Below are 24,210 nucleotides of genomic sequence, written 5' to 3'. Positions count from 1 at the left end.
GTGAACCTGTGATGTACTGATTAATTTTAGTTTAATGAATTTGTAAGGCATTCAATTATACAAAATGATACAGATATGAAGAGATGCATTCAAATCCTCATTCAGGCTTCATGAAGCTGCATTGCTTCTATACTGACTGCAAATATTCACGCTTCATTTAAACAGTGAAGAATGATTGAAAGTTATTTGTTTATTAAAGGTGAAGTGTGTAATTTTAGTGCCACTATCTTCACCAAAAGTTAAGCCCAGTTTCAAATAGTTTCTCGTTGTCTATTCATGTCTTTTAGTCATTTTTACATGTTAATCTGATTTAAACATCAAAAATAAAGATTAACTCAACACACAATCTCAAGAACGATTAGATGTAAACATTAATGAAATACATTATACTACAGTCTTGTTGTTAGTTTAAAGCATCATCATATCAGCTAAAACACCTGATGGACAATGATCAAATTCTGTGGATGTTTCTGTGGTCACAGATTCTGCGCCGGCCCGTTCATAACTCACCTACGACTGAACCGTTTGCAGCTCAGAAACACACGCAGCTGAATTTCAGTCATCGTGTTTCCTGGTGAGTTTTGGTGAGTTTTTGCCTGTGAGCCGTTCCACCTCTCTCATAAAGCGCAGACACATTTCATCCTGCCACGGCAGAGATACACACTGAACTGACACAGGGAGACCTACACCATCCTTCACTGCCTGAAAACACACACACACACACACATTTGCATCCCATGACATAATACTGATATTATACGATGGGTTTGACTTTGTAATGCAAAAGTAATGCAAAAATGCTAAACTTTTAAGTTTTAGTTTTTTAATTAAAATAGCAGCCATTTAAAGTAAAAAAATCTACCTAAATATTGGGTTTAGGTATAATAATTAACCAAGGCTGCAAAGCCGACTCTGTGTTATAAATATGTTAGACCTATCACTTCTGCCACTAAAGATTGCTTTATCAATAATCTTCCTAATAATTTTCATCATCTCAGCATCCCAGATAGCTTAGAAGAACTTGATATTGCAACAGAAACTTTTAACTCTCTCTTTTCCAGCACTTTAGACACAGTTGCTCCTTTGCGCTTAAAGAAGATTAAAGGAAATAGTCCAACGCCGTGGTACAACAAGCACACTCAGGCCCTTAAGAGAGCAGCCAGAAAAATGGAGCGCAACTGGAAGAAAACAAAATTAGAGGTATTTCGGATTTCATGGAAGGAGAGCTCGATTACTTACAGAGAGGCCTTAAAAGCTGCTAGATCTGCTTATTTTTCAACACTATTAGAAGAAAATAAACATAATCCTAGGTATTTATTTGAAACAGTGGCTAAACTAACGAAAAAGAAAGCTTCAAGCCCAGAAGTTTCCAAGCAACACAGCAGTAATGACTTTATGAACTTCTTCACTTATAAGATTGATAATATCAGGGACAAAATGATAACTATGCAACCGTCTACTACAGTATCGCATCAGGCAGTGCATTTTAGTCTCCCTGAGGAAAAATTTGATTCATTTATTGCTATAGGAGAAGAAGAATTTACTAAATTCATTAAATCATCTAAATCGACAACATGTATGTTAGACCCTATACCGACTAAGCTACTGAAAGAGATGCTCCCAGAGGTCATAGATCCTCTTCTTAATATCATTAATTCGTCTTTGTCTCTAGGATACGTACCAAAAAACTTTAAGCTGGCTTTGATTAAACCGCTTGTTAAAAAAACGCAACTTGATCCTACAGAATTAGTCAATTACAGGCCGATCTCGAATCTGCCTTTTCTGTCAAAGATACTAGAAAAAGCAGTATCCTCACAACTGTGTTCCTTTCTTGAAAGAAATTACATCTGCGAGGATTTTCAGTCCGGATTTAGACCGTACCATAGTACCGAGACAGCTCTCAGAGTCACAAATGATTTGCTCTTATCATCCGATCGTGGTTGTATCTCTCTATTAGTGTTACTCGATCTTAGTGTCGCATTTGACACCATTGACCACAACATTCTTTTAAATAGACTAGAAAACTATGTTGGCATTAGTGGAATTGCACTAGCATGGTTTAAATCATACTTATCTGACCGTTATCAGTTTGTAGCAGTAAATGAAGAGATGTCTTATCGATCACAAGTTCAGTATGGCGTACCACAAGGCTCTGTACTAGGACCGCTGCTGTTCACTCTGTACATGCTACCATTAGGAGATATCATTAGGAAACATGGAATTAGCTTTCACTGTTACGCTGACGATACTCAGCTCTATATTTCTTAAAAACCTAACGAAACTTACCAATTCACAAAATTAACGGAATGCATAGCTGATATAAAAAATTGGATGACTAGTAATTTCCTACTTCTAAATTCGGAAAAAAACAGAGATTAATTATTGGACAAAAAACTCCCACACGTAATAATCTAGAATACTGTCTAACACTTGATGGCTGCTCTGTTAAGTCTTCGTCGTCGGTTAGGAACCTGGGTGTGCTCTTTCATACCAATCTTTCATTTGAAAGTCACGTGTCTAGTATCTGTAAAACCGCATTTTTCCATCTTAAAAATATATCTAAATTATGCCACATGCTCTCATTGACAAATGCGGAACAATTAGTTAATGCGTTCATGACCTCAAAGCTAGATTATTGTAATGCTCTACTGGGTGGTTGCCCTGCACGCTTAATAAACAAACTACAGCTAGTTCAAAACGCAGCAGCTTGAGTTCTTATCAGAACCAGGAAGTATGACCATATTAGCCCGGTTCTGTCAACACTACATTGGCTGCCTATTAAACATCGCATAAATTTTAAAATATTGCTGATTACTTACAAAGCACTAAATGGTTTAGCTCCGCAGTACTTGAGCGAGCTCTTAACGCATTATACTCCTTCACATCTATTGCGATCTCAAAATTCCGGCCAGTTAATAATACCTAGAATATCAAAATCGACTGCTGGCGGTAGATCCTTCTCCTATTTAGCACCAAAACTTTGGAACAGTCTTCCTAACATTGTCCGGGAAGCAGACACACTCTGTCAGTTCAAAGCTAGATTAAAGACACATCTCTTTGACCTAGCATTCACATAATACATTATAGAGTTCTATAATTCAATGTTAGGCTGCATAGATTAGGTCAGCCGGAACCGGGAACACATCCCATAAATCCTGATGTACTCGTTACATCATAAGAAGAATGGCATCTACGCTAATTTTAGTGTCTTTGTTTATACCGAGGTTTTCCCGCAGCCTGCCGGATCCAGGCCGTATCCAGATCTGACGAAGGACCTTCGCCTGGACCCGATGACAACGCAGTGCCAACTAGTCTCTCCCTATGGAGGATCCCTTTACCACTCTACAGATAAAGCGTTGTCGGGAAAATTAGTTTCGTGTACCTACCCCAAAGGGACAAAATAAAATACTGTATCAAAATTTATAATTAAAGACCAGTACTTTGTTTAGGCTTGGTCTGTAGGGAATACAAACCTATGCACATATATTCAAACGCACATAACTATAGAACCAATTCTTAATGCGCATGTGAACGCCATCAGCGTTTATCACAGGTTCGTGTTTAAAGTCTGTGTAGAGAGAATGGTGTCGTCTTAGCGGCCCCTAATTTAATAACAAATGTTTGTTGCGACGGAAGCGAATCAATCAAAACTAACTTTAGCTGGAAAATAACTTAATTATTAGAACCGCTATAAAGCCAAAACAATCTCTGTTACCTTAAATTATACGTTTGTCTCTGTAAAGCTGCTTTGAAACAATCTATATTGTTAAAAGCGCTATATAAATGAAGATGACCTTTAAGAATAATGGTTTGATTTAAACATCTTTAAATAAATGATAACAAAAACAATATTTTGGTAACACTTATATTAGCCTTGTCAAGCCCAATATATATATATATATATATATATATATATATATATATATATATATATATTTTTTTTTTTTAAATCACATAACACAAATTTCACCAAAATGTTTCATGGCACAAAATACAAAATTGTTTACAATAAATAATGTGGTCTGTGCAATTACATTTGTTCGCCAAGGTCGTTTCTACATTGACCATTCAACCTCCAAACATTTTAAATTAATTATTAATATTTTTTCCCCATGTTATAATGTGTGATATATTTCAAAGCATACCAAAACTAAAGTAAAACTACCAGAGTTATCCCATTTATTTATTCAAATTAAATGAATCCCAAACATACTGTGACAAGGTTGAAATAATGGAGTGTTTAAGAGTTAGTAAGAAAAAAAAGAAAAAAACACTCTCTCACCATATATTTGGGATACTGGGGGTAATAGTTAAAAAAAAAAAGGGCTTATTTTTTGTAATGAAATGAATAGACATTTAAAAAAAGAAAAGAAATTCTCCATATAAGGGCCCAAAAATATTCACAGTCCAAATAGTCCCATATATGGCTTTCCTATTGGTTACTGGAGTTAAGTAGAGCTTTACATATATCACATGTCTGTTTTATAAAAGTACTGATCCCAGTCCTGATTCTGTCTTTGTAATCGTGACTATACTGCCGCCTTGTGGTTGTCAGGCATACAACTCACAATTTATCACAACACTTTAAGGTTGACAAAAACAGCCTATGGATTTAATACGACTTAACTTCAGTGGTCTTGCACTGTGAAAACCTACCTCAACGAAGAGTTTGTCCCACACGTCTCCATAGACACCCGTATACTGACTGAGCTGTGCCTCGTCCTCTTCCGTCACTGTAGACACGGTCACGGTCCCGGCTGGGAAGTTCAGCAGGTTGTACAGGGATGTGTAGCTGAGAGCACCTTCAGGAGTGGAGAAAAATGACTGCATCTAGGTGACTGTTGAAGGCCTTATGTAATGCTGAAATCATGACTGTCGAGTTAATAAGTAACTTTAAACCGCAGACACCTACTGCATAATATATCAAACAGACATTGGATCACAATCTACATCAGCCTTTTTGTTAAAGTCACCATGAAATCAAAATTGACCATTCTTATTTCTAATGGAATATTGCAGTATTTGTTATAAATTATATATCTGTGCACATAATTAGGTAAAAATCAAGCTTTTAATGTTGTTTTTGTGTCTATGTGGTGTTTTTAATATGCTTTAAGACAAGCCATGTGCACATTCATAAGTCAACACCATTGCTGAGTATTTTCTCCTTAAAACTGCAGTGAACCAAAGACAGCCTCAAAAACACGGCTTGAAATCGCTGGTGTTTCTGACGTCACAACCTTGTAACCAATCAGATCAACGTGTGATTGTCAACGAGTGGATCTCTGAGCTGCTGTGAGTGAGTGGAGGCGGGGCTCATTTGCATATTCATAGAACAGTGTATACTTACTGGGGCAAGGGTGTAGAGTTACATTCAAGCTTAACTGTACGTTAAAAATTCGCTCTCGCCACCCTGCCAACGACGCCAGAGAAAGATTCGGAGACGCTCTGATGTATATCGAAGTAGACCAGTGTTTACAGGATTGCATTCTCTGGAATCCTCTCAGGCGGAGGACTTCTACATTCTGATTGGTTGCCGCCGAACCGCGTCAGAGCTTATTACCATAAAGTTGACCTGACTTCAACTCTTCTCGCCGCTCTCACCGTCCAAGACGCGCCGCGCCACCCTCGCCGGAGCTCGCAAAGTAAGGCATGAAGAATTTTTTTCAAGGAAAAGATGAGTTGTAAGGGATAAAATCATTGACTACAGGGGGACTTTAACCAAAATAACTTTCCCTTCCTCTTGCAGGATCTCTTCTCTGATGATGAGGGCGGGACAACCTGTCACTCACATGAGATCCACCAATAGCAAACCACAACCATCCAATCAATTCCTCACGGACAAAATCAAGCCCCGCCCACATTTGTTCTTGTTCCAGAAGTCACAATAGGGAAGAAAAGTCTATCAAAACTTGTTTCAGGCTGACTTTAAGTAAATCATGAAACAGGAAACACTTTTGCTAGTCAGAATTAAATTAACTAGTAATAATAAGGGAATTGAAAGCTAAAAGCAATGAGACATGGGATGTGGCACAGTGATTAACAAGACAAATTAAAATATTGCACTTCATGACAAAAAGGTTGCCGACCCCAGGTTTACAGGCACAAAGATAATGTAATAGTATGTAAATGTGAGGTAAGTACTGGTGATACGGCCGCAGTAATGTAAATTGAAGGCTGGTCCAATCATAGGGCACAACAAAACGTCCACATTCAGTCTCCTCCACTCTGCTATCACCTCATCAATGTATTCCTACAGATGAGAAAAACGAAAAACCTTTCACACATTCTCAAAATACATACAATCATGTCAGAATAAGAATCACTTTTGATACAAAGTATGTGCCAGGAAAATTAATTTGCTCATCTGCAGGGAGGCACTGTCACTGTTGGGGGTAACGAATTACAAGTAACGCGAGTTATGTAATCGGATTACTTTTTTCAAGTAACAAATTCCTTTTAATTTTACAACAAAATATCTGTTACTTTTTCAAATAAGTAACAGGTTTCTTTGTTTTCCCATGTATTGACTGACAGCTCTCCTGTCCCGTGTCAAAAATACAGCAAGGTTCTTAAACTCTACTTCTAGAAAATGAAGAACAAAGAAATGTGCATCAGGTGTTTTGCTTTTTTATGTTTTTAATAAATGTATGAAGCCACTGTAAACTTTATCATTACATCATTACGCTGTAAATAGAAATATCACTGCTAAACACCTTTAAATATTGTATTCCGTCATAAACATCATATGCGTTTCTTTTTTGTTTTTAATGCTGAAGTAAGAGTTGAACTTTCTTCTTCTTCCGGGGTCCAGAATCGCAGCACAGCTGAAAGGTTTGTTTGAGTTGCTGTACAGACGTGAATTTGCATTTCCTTCAGCCTGAGGCTTATTCACTTTTGGTGTGAAAGGTCTTTTACATTTGCCAAGAATAGATTTTTTTTCTTTTTTTTTATAATTTTTTTTTATTTATAAAAAAACAAAGAAGCAAACCCAGCCCAGGTGAGAAAAAGTAACGTAACCAGGGTTTGAAATTAACGCTTTAATGCTAACGCTGTCAAATCACTAGCCAATTTGCACTTTGCTGGGGAAGTTCATCTAAGCCAAATCTGTGCGGATTTAGCGCAAATACTCATCGTGAGTCATCGTGATCTATTAAATACAGCGTATTGCGCAGAATCTGTGCATTTCTGGCATACTTGAACACAGACGTCACTAAGCAACACATAACGGCGCGCTTGTTCACTTGCATTGCAGCAATAGCGAAGATTAAAAAAAACATTTGGTTAACAGAAAAGACATAAAGTTAGCTATTTCCCAACATCCTACATGTTCTTTACATCATCCTACATGTTTCTCCACCTAAAACACGTTTGGTAAAAAAACACACAAAAAAAAAACACATGTTTGGTACAAAAAAAGAGATGAGAATAAATGAGGAAAGGAGGAGATTGCTGGATGACAGGATTTTGTTTTAATAAGAAATTAATGTATGAAAATAAAAGCTGTGACGTAGTTAATCTGGTTAATTTCTTCTTCTTTTTGGCTAGTAGAAGTTCTGAATGGCCGGTAACTTAAACATTTAGTAGCCAAATTGGCCGGTGGGTTAAAAAGTTAATTTCAAACCCTGACCGTAACACATTACTGTCTATCAAAAGTAACTAATTAATGGAATTAGTTACTTTTATAGGGAGTAACACAATATTGTATTAGTAACTTTCCCCAACACCGGTCACAATAATACACTGAAATGAGGACACATAATAATCTTTATTATTATTTATTTTTTTGTCAGGATGGCATTTAAATGTTTCCTAGCAGGGATTATAATGTATATATATATTATATATATATATATAAATATAAAATATATTATATATATAATGGTTCCAGGAATGAAAATGAAGAAACAATGTGCATAATGTGATGCTTCACGTGATTTAATGTGTTACAGCAATGACCAGAGAGAACCATAGGCCTCTATTACACTGTGTGTAATCATTTCTACAATCTCAGTGGTGTTGATGAAAGACCATGTAATATTAATAATAAAATAAAAATAATAAAATTCTACCTCAATATTTACATGATGTCTCCATAATTCTGCTATAGACCTTGCAAGAGAGAAAAAAAAGCTATTAAAGGAATGGTATCATTTCAATTCTGCTCAGTTCTATTGTGAAATATTATTACAATTTAAAATGACTGTTTTCTATGTGAATATATGTTAAAATGTTATTTATTCCTGTGATCAAAGCAGAATTTTCAGCATCATTACTCCAGTCTTCAGTGTCACATGATCCTTCAGAAATCATTCTAATATGATGATTTGCTGCCCAAGAAACATTTATGATTATTATCAATGTTGAAAACATTTCAGATTATTGTAGAAAACATGATAGATTTTTGTCAGGATTCTTTAATGCATAGAAAGTTCAAAAATTCACAGTTTGTAATAATGTAGAGGTCTTTACTGCCACTTTATCGATTTCATTCATCCTTGCTGAATAAAAGTATTAATTTGATTCAAATAAATCTTACTGACACCCCCTCCCCCTTTTTTTATTTTTTTATTTAAAAAAAAAAAGATCGTAACTTACATTACACTCAAGAACACAAGATTTATCAGCATAATTATATTCATTATGCAAAGTAATATGAACAAAAAATGTCTGTAGCTTACCCAACTCCAACACTTGCTTTCAGGCTTGCAGACAACCGCGGATACTGGAGAAAGTAATCCAAACATAAAAGAGTTTAAAAACATATTAGCTTGAGTAAAACAGATTGCTTAATTAGATGCAAATGAGAAACAGAAACAACATTTACAGAACTCACAACAGGCTTCAGAACAACAGAGAGTAACTTCTTTATGAAGTCTGGGATCCGCAACAGAGCGACCTGATCCCGGATACACGGATCAATGGGGCCTGACTTCCTGAAATCACACACATATGAATACAAACATAATGTGTGATTACTATGAATCTACAGCGTCTTTAATGAGGCCAGAAACACTGGAATAGTTCTAATGGATATCAATCATGACGTGTGAATGTGCTGATACCAGACGTACAGATGACTGTAGAGCGTTCTGCCTCTATCAGCCAGGACTCCTTTAAAAGCAAACTCAAAGAAGACTTCGTAGAGCCGTAGAGGTGGGAAAGGAACCAGCTGAAATGTGAACAACACATCAGACCTGCTTTTCAAATCTGCAGATCTCAACTTTTCACACGTTCTGTATAATGTATAGTGTTTAAACCAAGCTGCAACCTTTCCGGTCTCTCTCTTGAATCCAACACGAAAGTGACTTAAACTGTTAAAATTCATCGACTGGCCGCTAGAGAGAGAGTCAATCCCATAGACCCCCCCATGTTAATATGCCCAACTTTACAGCAAAAACAATTTGTTTACAGCCTGGTACAAAAATTGTTTTTTGTCTATATAGCTAAATTTGCCCTTCATGACAACTGTGAGGGGGGTGATTATTTTTTATAACTCATCCGTTTAAATTATATTAAGCCTTAAAGTTCTGCATAATTAAGGGCGTGGCCACTTGAGTGACAGGTGGATTGCCGCAGCTATCACTACTAGCCGTTTGTCTGCTGTCTGTTACCTCAGCTAATCCCGCCTCCATTTTCGGTTATACTGGAGCGATGCGCTACCAAGATGGCGTCGGCCAGCTCCGCCCACTTTGGGCTTCAAAAATGCTCTTCAGAAACCAACGGGTGACGTCACGAACACTGTGTCCATATTTGTTTTACAGTCTATGGTTCCTGTTTGCTGTCACTCTCTGTTCCTGATGGTTTGCTGCCTGTCCTGTCCGACTACGATTATTGTCCGGCCCTCGTTGATGTCTTTTGCTGGTTGCCGACCCTTGACTGTTTGATTCTATTGTCTTCACTAATAAAGCTGGATCTCAACCCAAGCTCGTCCGAGTCTGCGTTACAGCTTCCCATTTTTAAACGGAAATTAAAATGACTAAATTAAAAAATGATAAACAAAAGCAAAAAAAAAAAAGCAGTAACATTTAGTAACATTTATTATTTATTAAAAGATGAATTAATTTTAACCCATTATTTATTTATTTTCTATTTCACATCCTGCCCAATGTTGTCCTCCAAACAATGTGTGATATAATGGAAATACATTTACTCATTTGAACATAGTTATTCATGGGCTACTACAACAATAGTCCCTGCTCTCATAAAAATACAATTACTGGTGTTACATGTGGAATTTGAAAACTACATTTAAATTCAAAAAAAAAAAAAGATCTTTATTTTAGATCTTAAAAGCCATTCAGACTGTGATGTTACATCCAGTAAAAAATGGGTGATCTGTATTTTGCAAATACATAACTATTTGCGTGTTAATGGTTTGAAAAGGGCATATCCTTTGCTTGCCAACAAACTGCCGATGGCTAATATAAGAACTATTAATGTAGTGTAGTTGTGTACCGTGTGACCCGCTCTCTCCAGCAGGGCTTTAGTCTCCCTGAAGGCCCTGGCCATGCTTGGAGACGGCTGCTGGAAACCATCGTTCTCATAATAACCAATCCTCAGGGGCTCTGAGCTCTCATACACCTGTTTCATAAGAGGAAAGTATCATAGATTCTGTATTTCACCTATAATTGACCCATAAACAAGCATTTGATGTGCTATATTTATACAGGACCTTTTGGTTGAATGGTATAGGAGGAACAGTGGGATCCAAAGTGAACATATCTTGGCAAAGCAGTGCCCGCATAAACAGAGCCACGCTCTCGACGTCTCTTGCCAAAGGGCCAATAGAGGACAACACTGTAATCCAGCACATAGCACATCTTATATTTCGGCTTGTTTACAGTTCAAAACTAGACCAGCAAACCTGATCTTACCTGACTTCTGGCCTTTGACACAAGAATTGATTTCTTGACCACTAAACAAGGATGATATAAAAAAATAAAGCAAATCAAAGAACAAGAATAAACAAATAGATTATATGCACAACATCTCAACAAAAGAGCTACAGGTGAATCTCACAAAAAATGTCAATCTAAAATCAAAAGAAAGAAATAAGAAATGCTATTATGACAATATTTACAGAAATTGAGCACATTTACTGTGACCTTTGTGTCCCTCATTAACAAATAAACATTTTTATTTACAGATATGTTATTATAGGCATTTAGCCCTGTGTTACCAAATTTTTTATATTAGTAAATACGCTCATTTTAATTATGAAAAAACATATGCAAGCAAATTCTAGTATTTTTTCTTTCTTTTTAAGATATTAATAGATATAATGCATTATTCAAATACTTGAAGTTGTTTTCCTATGTTATGCATCCACCCTGTTGCCATTATAACTATCCCTTAATGACCATAATCATACTCTTGATTATGAGATTATGTGTTTCTTAATCAGAATTTACACACAAAAAATTATGACGACATCATCATGAAGTGACACCTGTACGCTGTAAATGTGTTAACATGTTTTTTCAAATGTTGTTAGATTTGTCTCTTAAATGATCAACTCTGTTGCCTTGATTTTCTATAGTAAACAATATGGCAATATGGGCATTAAATTATATTTATATTAACACCTTGTAGTGTCTTGACCTTGAGCACAAGGCTAGTAATGGCTCAACATCATGAAATGTTAACCCTGTTACTGTTTAAACAGCAAAATATCAACATACATTAATTTACCTTGAGGTGGCACTTTATTAAACACTTATTTGTCTGGCAGAATCTTTAAAAGCTTTGTTGTCATTTACTGTAGCAAGAACTGCTGTGAACCCTTTGCTTTGGAAAATGAAACTTTTCCTCACCATATACAGTCTCCTCACACAAATGTGACCAAAGACACATACGAACCTTAGCCTCTTCGATGTGGGCTTAAATCCACAAATCCCACAGAAGGCTGATGGGATACGAATGCTCCCTCCAATATCAGTGCCAATGCCCAGGATAGATCCGCCTCCTCCGATCAGAGCTCCCTCTCCTCCAGATGAACCGCCAGGCGTCTTCTTGAGGTTGCAGGGGTTCAAGGCTTGCCCATAAATGGGGTTACTGCAGTCATAACTACAGTACATACAAATACAGAGGGGTTGGGTTGGTTACATAACAATATATCACGTCACAATATATCGCAATACAAAAATGCAACAATATGTATCGTGGATAGTGACAATAAGTATTGTGTATAGTTCACCCAAAATGAAAATTACTATGCGAGAAAAAAATTCAAGTTTACAGAGTTTTAGTGTCAGTACTACATTAAACTACTATATAATGTTGAATATAATGTATAATAATGCAATGGAGGAACATGTGTGGGTCCTGATAATGCCAAATGTCTTGTTACCAGTAAAAAGTATTATTTTTGATATCTAGTCAGTGACAGAGTGCAAGCACATTCGTCTAAAATAATTCAAATTTTCAGCTTCAGAATCATGAATATTTTTATTATGGTGTCACTATTGTCCTGTGCATTGGGTTATCAGCACCAAGTCCAAGCCTATTCATTTCCACCCCCAATGTACTGTATAACCAAATTTAGCATTTTAATCAACAGTAAAACATTTTTTTAAACCTTTTACCTTATGTCTTGGAGTATCGCAATAATATCGTATCCCTACAATTGAACTAATCGAAAAAGTCTCAGTGGATACAAAGGTACAAAATCGCTTTCCAGAACCTTCACTCTCTCAGTTCCTCTGTGGTAGAACGAGCTTTCAGCCTCTACCTGATTTCCTGAGACCATCACAACCTTCAAGAGACAACTGAAGACACATTCTCACTTCTGCTCTAGTTTCTGTACTACTCTAGCTGACCCCTGAAACTTTCATAAAATGTTTAATGATTGTGGAGCACCAGGTGTTTATGACAGAAGATAAACCACTCCTGAACTTATTTTTCAGTAAAAAGGTATTATCTTGAAAAATGTATTCATATTATCATGGTTCAGCATAAGTTAAGCCTTACATATCACACATTTCCCATGTAATAGAACCCCATAATGCCATTATACCATCATTTTAACAGATGCTAATAAGACCTGTCATTTGAAGAGCTCTTTTGTGAATTCTCTGTTATGAATACTGAGGTCTGCAGGAGAGAAATTAACTACTAGTATATTAGACTAGTCCTTTTAGAAACAGCATACTAGCTTTAGAAAAAAAGAAAGAAAGAAAAAGCCTGAACAGAGGGCTTGCATGCCTCTGTTCTATTGAAAATAGTACCAAATAAATTGCTTTGCGAGGTGAAAAGTTCAATTTCATGAAGAAAGGTCACTGCAAAATGAAAATAAAAATGATACATTACCTTCTTCTTTAAGAAAAAATGAAAGAATAAAAAAACAACTCATCTTTAGGAGCAGCATTATTATTATTATTTATTTATTTATTTTTTGCATTGTGACAATGTTGTAACATGCATATTTCCCCCCAAATTCTCACAATGTTTTATTTTTATTTTATTAAAAAGAGCTAAATTAAATTCAGTACAAACACTGACATTTTAAACTTACAACTGTACTTTACAATCTAAGTAATATATAATTTTTTCCAATTGAAATGAAAATAAGTTTTCACATTAACAACTGGAGGATAAAGATGCTTAATTGTCATTAATAATGTCAGAAAAATACATTTTAACTTTATTGACTAAGCTCCAGTAAAGGAGTTGCTAACTGCACGGTCTCTTCATACTCTCTCATTGGCTTAAGATTCATTCCCATGGCTCGTCTTGCTCTGCAAATCATCTGATATCAGCAGGTTTTTCCCACAGGAATGATGTGCAGTGTTTACTCACCTGAGAAGGCCTTGTGGTATGTTGGTCTTGATGAACGGGATGGCGCCCTGTTTCTTTAGCACTGTAACCACCACACTGTCCTTGTCCGCAGGCTGATCCAACTTACCCACAACACCACATGAAGAATCATGACCCTGCACACGCAAACAGGAAGTTACGTACACCACAAACAGGAAGTCACCTCTCTTCACCTGCGTAATCCTCTGTTCTCTTATATTGACCTTATATCCAACGTTGTCCTTGATGCTGATCGGCACTCCATACAGAAGACCTTTCTTCTGAGTGTTGATTTCTGTCAGTTGCTCCACGGACTCCATTAAGATCTCAGTGCTGCAGTTCAGATTCTTGTTCACTTCCAGAGCCTTTGAAGTGTGACATTACACATCTCAGTTTGTGATAACAAGTGGTTTCATTCAAACAGACCTCAACAATAAGCAATGATAATTGCTTAATGTTTGCATTATTTTTTCTGCTGCTTTTCTGCACTTTTTTCTATCATCCCAAAGTAAAAAAAAAAGAAAAAAGAATATATAAATATAAATATAGTAATAAATATATATATTCTTATGGAAGCTTGTTTCCGCCACATAATAAAACATTTGAGAAGATAATTGTAACTTTTTATCTCCCAATTCTGACATCTTTTCTCAAAATTATGAGCTATAAACTCGCAAATGCTAAGGAAAAAAAAGACTGGCTTTTTTTCTCAGAATTGTGAGTTTATATCTCACTATTCTGACTTTATTACACACAATTGCGACTTTATATCACGCAATTCTGACTTTATAACACACAATTCCGACTTTATATCTCACGGTCAAGGTAACTTTATTGTCCCCAAAGGGCCAATTATTTGTCCAGCCAGCAGATAAACACAAAGACAAAACACACAGCAATACAGTAAAGCATAAAATACCCACAGTCTCTGAAACACAATAGTAAAGAAATACATTTAAAACAGTTCTGGCAAATTGTTTAAAATCGAAATAGAAGTCGGGATAAGAGAGTTCCCTTTCAGTCGGGTAATGTTCAACTTAGTCGATCGTACCGACTGATGGGATCACGCCAGGGAGTCAGATGTCTTCGATATAGTATACAAATCAAGCCAAATGAGCTTTGGCAGGTGCGCAATCCACGCCCCGCCCTGCAGCGCAGGTATAACAGGGAAGTGGATGCACCCACCCTTCATTCTTTTCGCTTCGGAGCTGATCGGTTATGTCGATAACTCTGAAAGTGTACTTTAATAACAAGCCTGTGTGTGTTGGCACTTCTGTTGGAAGCTCTCCCAGTGCTGACATTACAGCGTGTGGCAGCGGTGATTGCGAGCTTCTGAATCTCTTAACTGCTGTTCTCACAGCAACCTTTGTGTTTGTTGGCTGATGGTCGGTTTAAGGGCAAGGAAAGTGAGTGCTTCGTCAGTGTCGCCGCGGACATCCCTGTGTGCTCCAGCACTGGTGAAGGGCGTTATTCCAAGGAAGTAAACAAGGGTGAGTTTTTCATCTTCCTTCTCCGGAAGAAGGATGTCTTTCCACCTGTGCGCTGCTGGATGTGGTCGTTCCCTAGCCCTTTGTGATGGTCACAATTTCTGTGTCGCGTGTTTGGGCATACAACACGCTGAGGCAGCTTTTGTGGATGGTGCATGTTTTCTGTGTGAAAATATGCCCATCTCGGTGTTGAGATCTAGACTCTCGTTCGCTCGCGAATGTAGAGTCCCTGATTTTGCGCCACTCCCTCGCGGGTGGTGTGAGTCAGGTGATCGCAGAGTTGTGTTTGAGACTCTGCCCGGAGATTATTCCCCGTGGACTCATCACAAATCCTTCACATCGATACCTTTGGATTCTAGTGTTGAGCGCACTGATTCATCTGTAATGGGTGAATTAGACGTTCCATTGGAAATGTAGCGACAATCACTTCTCAAATGATATAGGAAATCAATAATAATGAATCAGGGGTATGATTCATGTTTCGCATATACAGTTACATTAAATTATCGAAGCTGAAAATAGATTGATTGTATATATGAATAATCACAACGAATTATAATTCATCATTCATATATCAATAGTCTTATTACAGATCGATTATATGAGATAACCCTTAATGGAATTAATTTAGTTATCAAACAGACCGTTTGTCCCGCAAACTGGCCGTAAGATCCCTCTATCAATTCTCAGGAAAAGTCACCCTTTTATAGACTCTCACGAAAAATAACTTCTCTGTTCTATAAAAACTAATTAAATTATCAACAAAGGTAAAGCTTGTAGCTTGGATCAAACATTTAAGGGACTTCGTAATGTGAGCAGCAGACAGAGCCAACCAAGAATATAATGGGTTTTAATAGGCTAAATGAAACTACGAATACATGACTACATGTGACTACAGTTAAACACGGAATATATATATATATATATATATATATATATATATATATATATATATATATATATATATATACAACAGAATAATGGCAGTACGATGAAAGAGAAGGAGGATGAGAGAGTGAGAGGAATAGGGAGAGATCACAGAATGATCACAGTATGGCAAAAATCACAGACAAGGTAACCTTTGAGAGACAACAAGAAATCAAATCACCTTAAAGGAGAACTCCGGTCAATTTTAACATTGAGCTAATTTTTTTGTACATTTGGAGTGCTGTCAGTACAGAGAACAACGACAAAACTCGGTGTTGCCTACACCGTGTTATCCTCTTTTTAAAATTTGCACCCTGTTGACTTCAATGGGGCAAGTTTTAAACCTGCTTTTAGCCTCTTAACATCCTTGATGTGTCATTACAAGTGCACAGGTCATGTGAGTGATTCCTTCGGGGTGAACGCGGGTTAATCTGACTGCAGTAGATGTGAAAGATATGAATAAAAATGATATTTATTCAGCCAGCGCAAATGAGCGATAAGCTGATACTTGCATATAGTCTTTTGTGTTGCTGAGGAAAGAAGGCGCGCGTGTCGGTCTTTCGGAGCTGGGCGTGTTCTCTCGTTGCTTCTGGGGCGAGCGGAGTCACAGGGAATTTAAAGGTCCTTTGAAAGTGAAGTTACTAAAGAAATAATTCAGGCTAAGTTCATTTTCCCTCGTAGGTGGAAATGAACAAAGGAGAATATGAAAAACAAAGACAAAAGACTAAAACTGAAGCTAAAAAGAAACTGAAGTTGAAGAACTGAGGTGAAACTGAAATGAAACTGAAGTGGTGAGGAACTGGATGCCCCGTTCTCTAAAGGAAATCCTCGTTCACGCCTCCTTTTGCGTGAAGGGCAAATCACCTTCAGAGATTTTTGAGCGGGAAGAAGTTCCTTTGTCCTGTCAGGACGGTTCATCTGCATATTTAATGACGGTGTCAGAATTCGTAATTTCTACTCCAGAAAGATGGTACACATAGAATAATACATTTTACTGTAATCTCCTATATCTGAGTAGCTCAGTCAGGCCGAAACGGTTCACGAGATACCAAGAACGGCAGGTAAAGAAGGTGGGAATACAAAGTTATATTCGTCTGCATGAATATGAGCACTTATAGTTCACTCCTTCAACTAGAAAATCATAAACTATGCTAATATGAACTGGGAAGCACACAGGAGTATATTGTATACATTTGACAGGCTTATATTCTAAGTTTAATGTTCAAAGTTCGTGTATGTGTGTAATTATCTGTGTGTGTGTGTGGTGCATTTGGAGTGCCCGTCAGGAGAACGTTCCGTTATCTCTCTTGCTGAGAGGAGGGGGATTGGAATTCTTTTGAAGCTCGCAAAGCCAGGAGAACGTCCTGCGTCGTGTTGTCTGTTAACACTCAAGGTGCCATAAAAGTCGTGACCAAGACAATCTAGTGGAGACTGGCTGGAGCCTAACGCATGATTTGCATTCATGAGTTCAGAGGCTAAAAGCTTTGGATTTCAGAAGGAATGTGCATTATTTGCTATAACGAACAAATCATGATTTCTTAGCCCATAGTCAATACGCTACAGAAATTCACCAGGGGGATAGGATGCCGACCACTACATTTGAGGGCGAGCTGTATACTGTCGGGGACGATTCCCCCCATGCTGTCCCCCCTGGGTTGTACAGCATGGCCTGAGTCAGATCCACAGTCGTCAGCTATGCTGAAACGGGCCGCCGAGGCTGTCGGGCTCGAGTGGAATCCTCCGCCCGGGCCTGCTCAGTCTCGGCTGGATGATTGGTTTCTCGGAGCAGGTTGGGCTCTGCCCACCGCTCCAGTACCTTTCTTTCCCGAGATGCATGGGGAGCTAACCAGGTCATGGAAGGCACCCTTTACTGCCTTAAGTGACCAGGATGGCTCCTCCCCCCTTGCTACCCTTGAGTGCGGTGCGATGAGTGGTTATACGGCGATCCCTCCGGTGGAGCGGTCTGTTCTGGCACACCTGTGCCTCTATGCACAGCTTGGCCTTGTTACAGCTTTTTCAGGCTAAAACACTCCAGGACGTGCAAAAGGGTAGGCCAGACTGTCAGCTCATGGGTGAGCTCTGTAAGGCAACCGACTTGGCTCTTCGGAGCACAAGTCTGGCAACCTGCACGATCGGTCTGGCAATGTCCACTCTGGTGGTTCAGCAGCGCGATCATTGGCTCAGTCTGGTTGATATGGAGGATGTGGACAAGGTTCGGATCCTGGACTCCCCAATTTCCCAGACGGGGTTGTTCGGCGACGCTACAGTGGGTGGTGCCCAACAGCCTTCTGTAGCTCAGTCGCAGGTGGAGGAAGCCTGACACACCCTGCCGCGACGGCCTGCTGTGCCTCTCACCCCGTTGCCGCTAGCAGTCACTCCACCAGCACGTCACCGAGGGCACCCCACTAAGGCAGCTCAGCCTGTTAGGCCCCCGCCACAGCTTGGGCCTCAGCATAGAGCTAGCCGTAGGCAGGCTGCCCAGCCTGTGTCAGATCTTGCCAGTCCAGGAGGCAAGAGTAAGCGTCCCTGATACAGGCCACGCAAGGTTGGGGACGAAAGTTTCTCTGGTGGTTGTTGTTCCACCATTGTCTCTCCGGAGTACAGTGGTTTCCGAATCACCAAAGGGACAGAAATTCTCAAACCCTGGGTTTCAAGAGATTCAGATTATCAGACAGCCCAGATCAGTCTGGCCTGCCTCAATCCCCTCGTGTCGCCAGTTGGCAGATGAGTACGGTTCAAGGTTTGGTTTGCCTCCTCCCGTACTCAATGCCACCAAGTGGAGGCAGGTTCGTGCGATACGTACACAGACCCCCCTCCGGACCGCCTTAGGGCCCTCCGGGTTGGGTCCCTGCCCTCCACTTCGCTGCCCTCCTCCTGGTACGTCAGCGGTGCCACGAGCCCCCCGGTACGGTTTCTGCAAGCCTGGAACGACCTCTGCAGACCATCCAGCTGGCTCCTGAGCACCACAGCACGCGGCTACACGATTCAGTTCCACCGGCACCCACCCAGATTCGCTGGCGTTCGCTCCACGGTTGTGAAGAGCAGATCTGCCCCAATCTTGCGTGCGGAAATTGCTGTCCTACTGGCGAAGGATGCAATAGAGCCCTTTACAAGCTCCCGTTCAAGATGATAGTACTCAAGGACATATGCAGATGTGTCCGTCCAGGAGATTGGTTTGCAGCGGTAGACCTGAAGGACACGAAGCTCGCGGAGGCGGCCATTTCTCCCTTGAGAGAACAGGGTGTTTGTGTCCTCAACTACCTCGATGACTGGCTGATACTGGCTCAGTCGCGGGAACAGTTGTGTGAACACAGAGACTTGCTGCTCCAGCATATCAGTCTATTGGGTCTTCAGGTCAACTGGGAAAAGAGCAAGCTCACCCCCGGTCAGAGCATCTCTTTTCTCGGTATGGAGTTGGACTCGGTCAAACAGACGGCACGTCTAACGGAGGATCGTGCCCAGTTGATGCTGAACTGCTTGGATACGTTCAAAAGCAGGAAGGTGGTTCCACTGAAATACTTTCAGAGGCTCCTGGGGCATATGGCTTCCGCAGCGGCAGTCACGCTGCTGGGGTTGTTACATATGAGACTACTTCAGCATTGGCTTCTTGGCGGCAGGTTCACGGTTGCGATTTCTCGAACTTGCCGGAAAACCTTCCAACCTTGGTCAGATGCTGTGTTTCTCCGGTCCGGTGTGTCCATGATACAAGCGTCCAGGCATGTGGTGGTGTTCACAGATGCCTCCAAGACAGGTTGGGGGGCCACGCATGACGGGTATGCAGTAGCAGGACGCTGGACAGGTCCTCAGCTGCATTGGCATATCAATTGCCTCGAGTTGTTAGCGGTACTACTTACTTTGAGACACCTCAAAACGCCGCTGCTATTGCCGAGCATGTACTGGTCAGATCGGACAATACCACGAACAAGCAAGTTGGTGCACGTTCATGTCATTTGACACAACTCGCCCGGCTCCTCCTTTGGTGGAGTCAGAAGCATCTGAGGTTGCTTCGTGCCATTCATATTCCAGGTCTGCTCAATCGTGCCGCCGACAGGCTCTCACGACAGCAAATAAAGCCTATGGAATGGCGACTCCACCCTCAGTCGGTTCAGCTGATCTGGGATCGTTTCGGGGCCGCACAGGTAGACCTGTTTGCCTCTCCAGAAATGACCCACTGCCAGTTGTTTTATTCACTAACCAAGGACTCTCTCGGTGTGGATGCACTGGCACACAGCTGGCCGACGTCCAGACCTGTTGAGACTCCAGATCTGGTCCCTGGACGGGAAGTGGAGGTTCTGAGGGGTCTACCACAAACTGTCGTAGACACTATCACCTCTGCTAGAGCCCCCTCCACGATACTGGCTTATGCATCAAGGTGGAACCAGTTCGTCGTTTGGTGTTCTTCTCATGGAGAAAACCCCAGAGTTTGTTCGGTCGGATTGGTGCTTTCTCTCCTGCAAGAGGGGTTGGAGCGAGGGCTGTCTCCCTCCACCCTCAAAGTGTATGTTGCCTCTATTGCCGCACATCACGATGCAGTTGGTGAGAAATCCCTGGGGAAGCACGATCTGATCGTCAGGTTCCTTAAGGGAGCAAGGAGGTTGAACCCTCCTCGCATCTCTTCTATACCCTCTTGGGACCTATCTCTGGTGTTAACAGCACTTCAGAGACCTCCCTTACGGACTTATCTGGACAGAACACAAAGCTTTAGAACCTCAGATCAGCTCTTCATCTGTTTCGGAGGCCTGCAGAAAGGGAAGGCAGTCTCTAAGCAAAGGCTGGCCCACTGGATAGTGGATGCCATCATCTTGGCGTACGATACCCAAGGTGTACCTTGTCCCCCAGGGTTGCGTGCCCACTCCACCCGGAGTGTTGCTACTTCCTGGGCGCTGGCACAGGGTGCCTCGCTGGCAGATGTTTGTAGCGCTGTGGGTTGGGCGACACCTGATACGTTTGCTAGGTTTTATAGCTTACGTGTTGAGCCAGTAGTTTCTCAGGTGCTCTCTTCAAATAGAGGGCACCCTTGAGTCAAGCACGCACATGTCGGCTTGCTTGCTACGGAGAGAGAGGGGAAGCTGATGCTGTTTTTAAAAGAAGTCTCTTCTGCTCACCAAGGCTGCATTTATTTGATAAAAAAAAAAAAAAAAAAAACAGTAATATTGTGAAATATTATGACAATTTAAAATGACTGTTTTCTATTTTAATATATTTTAAAATGTAATTTATTCCACAGATGAAAGCTGAATTTTCAGCATCACTACTCCAGTCTTCAGTGTCACATGATCCTTCAGAAATCATTCTAATATGATGATTTTATGCTCAAAAAACATTCATTATTATTTTCAATATTGAAAACAGTTGTGTACAATTTTTTTTCTAAATTCTTTGATGAATAGAAAGTTCAAAAGATACTTATTTTAAAAAACATAAAAAATCATACCGATCTAAAACTTTTGACCGGTAGTGTATATGCATGCAGATATATGATTTCAATCATGAAAACTCTCTGAATAGTTTTAGCATGTTACTGAATATGGCAATGTTAATGTATTTGGTCTTGGTGGACTCGATTCTCCTGCTGATATTGCTGCTGCTGCACAGTAAGTATGGACTTGCTACTAATAATAGATACACAGACAAGCTGCTATGAGAATGTAAGATATGCTGCTACTGCATAAAGCAGACATACGCAAATCCCATAGCAGATCTGGGCAGGTGGAGCTGGGGAGGTGGAGGGGTTCAGAAAACTCTCAGGACTAGCCTACAGCGAACACTGAACTAGGCTATTTAAATGTTGAGCAAGCAATCTCATTGGCTACAGAATCAGCAGAGACAGAGTCCTGCACGCGGGCAACCGCTAATATTTGATGTAACGGGTAGATTCATATTTACGTTGTCATTTGCAGTGCAGGTGCGGGCCGGGAATCAACAGGCACGACGGACTGCGGGTCCAATAGCTCAGACTATTTCAACTCAATCCGGTACCCTCTTATAGGCAGCTGCTTTCAAACGGTCCTGTGCTGGTTTGTGCTCACACTCTCTGTTAGTCTGAAGACCGTCAAAGGTTTCTAATTACAACGTGATTTGCAGAGATGAGAATTGTAGCCGATCGCGCTGCGACTCTTTGCTCACACTTTCTGTATATAATCTATTCATAATTTGAATAAAAGTTTTATTTTTCATGCTGCTAAGAGGACAAACGGCCACATAAACACTCTAGGAGAGACAACCGCATTTAAATGCAGAGTAAATCTGCTCAAATATCCCAGATAGCCTATTACATGACAGTGAAGGCTCATATATGGCTATGTTCTTTTCATTTATAGAGACTGTAATTTACAAGCGTCTTCATAGCCTGTGATTTATGCACATTTGTTCAAAATAGCCTGTATGGGCAGATTGTTCATATGATCCAGGCAAAAGTTTAGTATTTTTTACACGACGGATACACGCTCTTATCTTTTTCTGTTAATTATTACTAATGTTGGGCTGCATGTCTATTTTTCTTAAATGCATCAACTCAGAATGCCTAATGTTGGTTTGATTTCCCACATTATGACCAAATCAATTCAAATTAATTATTTTCCATGTACTATATAACTGCAATGTTATATTTTTAGAAATTAGAACTTTTCTTTCTTGAAGAGACATATTTATTTACTTATTTAATGAGATTTATAATTCGAGTAAAAATTTAAACTATTAGTAAATGGCATCTAGAAAAGACAGCAAAAGATGGATCAATGTTTAAAAAGATTTACAATAAACCTTTGTAAACCTCTGAAGCTGGGAATAAACTCATAAATCCCATGAAGAGTTAAAATATGGCCGCAGTCACAACCTTTTCCATGTAAGCATGTAGAACAGCATCCGGCTGCAGGGATCCGTCCTCGAGTTTCCCGGTGAGCTCCGACAAAGACAGAGATACTATTGAACTGCTCTCAAAGTCTGGGTTCTGGAAAGATGCAAGAAACAAACATCAGATGTTTACATATTCACCTAGGGGAGACTGGGGCTAGTTGTCACAGTGGCTTGATCTCACTAACTTGAGGAAAAAATCCAGTTACACAAATGCTTATTTTCTCTAGAGGTGGTTTTCTGTGTTGGTTTCCAAACATTTAGTCAAAAACATATAGGGGAAGTTTTCCAGTATCATAATTTTGTAATATAATTTCTGTTAATATGAACACAATAACACCACACTCACATACATTAGGTCAAAAGTAAACTATCTAGTGAAGATAAACTGAGGGTTGTTCTCCATAAAAGTCAGATGGGGGAAAGTTGACATTTACTTTGTTTTAATTGTATTAATTTATTTAAATTGTACGGATTGATTACTTAATTTAATAAATTATTTAATTGTATTTAATTTGCTTTAAATGTATTCATTATAATATAATAGAAAAAACAATGGATTTTTGTGGACAACTTACACAATATAGTGACAACATGATATTTTCAGAGTTTCAATAGCCCTGAGAACCATGACTTCTAAATGCATGACATGCATATTCATAAACATAAACACTTACTCTATACATAATGCATGTTGCATTAATAACTGATGCATGTTAGATTTTTATTACCTGTATTTTAAATTGTTGCACCGCTTGTTCAGCCCGTTGAAGTGATTTATCACGTCTCTTCCGTGCGTTTAGTATTTTCTTCTGAATCTTCTGGTTATTTCTCCATTTCCAGAAGAGAATTAACGCTCCTGTACCGCAAACTATGGCTGCAAACATCGGCGTCCAGTTAATATTCATATCTGAGGTAAGTTGTTGCAAATTAAAACTCTCCATAACTGTTGCTCAATGTGTTGTGACCGGTTGAGACAGTGTGTAGTCTGTCTCTGGGTCTTTAATAACTCTAGAAGTGTTAACCACAACAAATGAACGCCCGGTGTTACAACTCTTAACCAATTTCCTGGGCGAATGGAGACAGAGCCCTTCGATAAAGAAGGAGACTACAAACTGCGCTCAAAATGGCCGATCCTGACTGGGAG

At 39.6% G+C, this 24,210-nt stretch overlaps 1 protein-coding gene across 2 annotated transcripts; it reads right to left on the bottom strand.

The window, feature by feature from the left end:
• Positions 1-24,201, bottom strand: LOC311301046 (fatty-acid amide hydrolase 1-like). 2 transcript variants are annotated; one of them, XM_084425880.1, is made up of 15 exons: positions 23,795-24,201; positions 23,047-23,160; positions 14,022-14,162; positions 13,801-13,934; positions 11,863-12,069; positions 10,878-10,918; positions 10,676-10,800; positions 10,459-10,584; positions 9,075-9,172; positions 8,837-8,936; positions 8,682-8,725; positions 8,073-8,112; positions 6,145-6,253; positions 4,657-4,802; positions 1-702 (listed from the first exon to the last, which is right to left on the bottom strand). In XM_084425880.1, exons 1-15 carry the CDS (start codon positions 24,005-24,007, stop codon positions 556-558), a joined length of 1,785 nt encoding a protein of 594 aa, XP_084282006.1. In that variant the 5' UTR covers positions 24,008-24,201; the 3' UTR covers positions 1-555. The 2 variants fall into 2 exon arrangements, with proteins under 2 accessions (XP_084282006.1, XP_084282005.1); XM_084425879.1 differs by having other exon boundaries at positions 8,828-8,936; positions 23,795-24,109.
• Positions 24,202-24,210: the final 9 nt, after the last annotated feature.

The sequence above is a fragment of the Rutilus rutilus genome (assembly GCF_951802725.1).
Source record: "Rutilus rutilus genome assembly, chromosome: 12".
NCBI classification, from domain to species: Eukaryota; Metazoa; Chordata; class Actinopteri; order Cypriniformes; family Leuciscidae; genus Rutilus; species Rutilus rutilus.
The sequence above is the reverse complement of the archived record's forward strand: the minus strand, read 5'-3'. Positions and strand labels throughout refer to the sequence as shown.

Excerpts from the sequence above, each read along its gene's own strand:
- LOC311301046 (XM_084425879.1), bottom strand. The coding sequence starts at position 24,007 with ATGGAGAGTTTTAATTTGCAACAACTTACCTCAGATATGAATATTAAC. Across the intron at positions 12,070-13,800 it reads ATACCACAAGGCCTTCTCAG|TTATGACTGCAGTAACCCCA; the intron begins GTGAGTAAACAC and ends TATGTACTGTAG. Across the intron at positions 8,937-9,074 it reads AGAACGCTCTACAGTCATCT|GAAGTCAGGCCCCATTGATC; the intron begins GTACGTCTGGTA and ends GTGTGATTTCAG.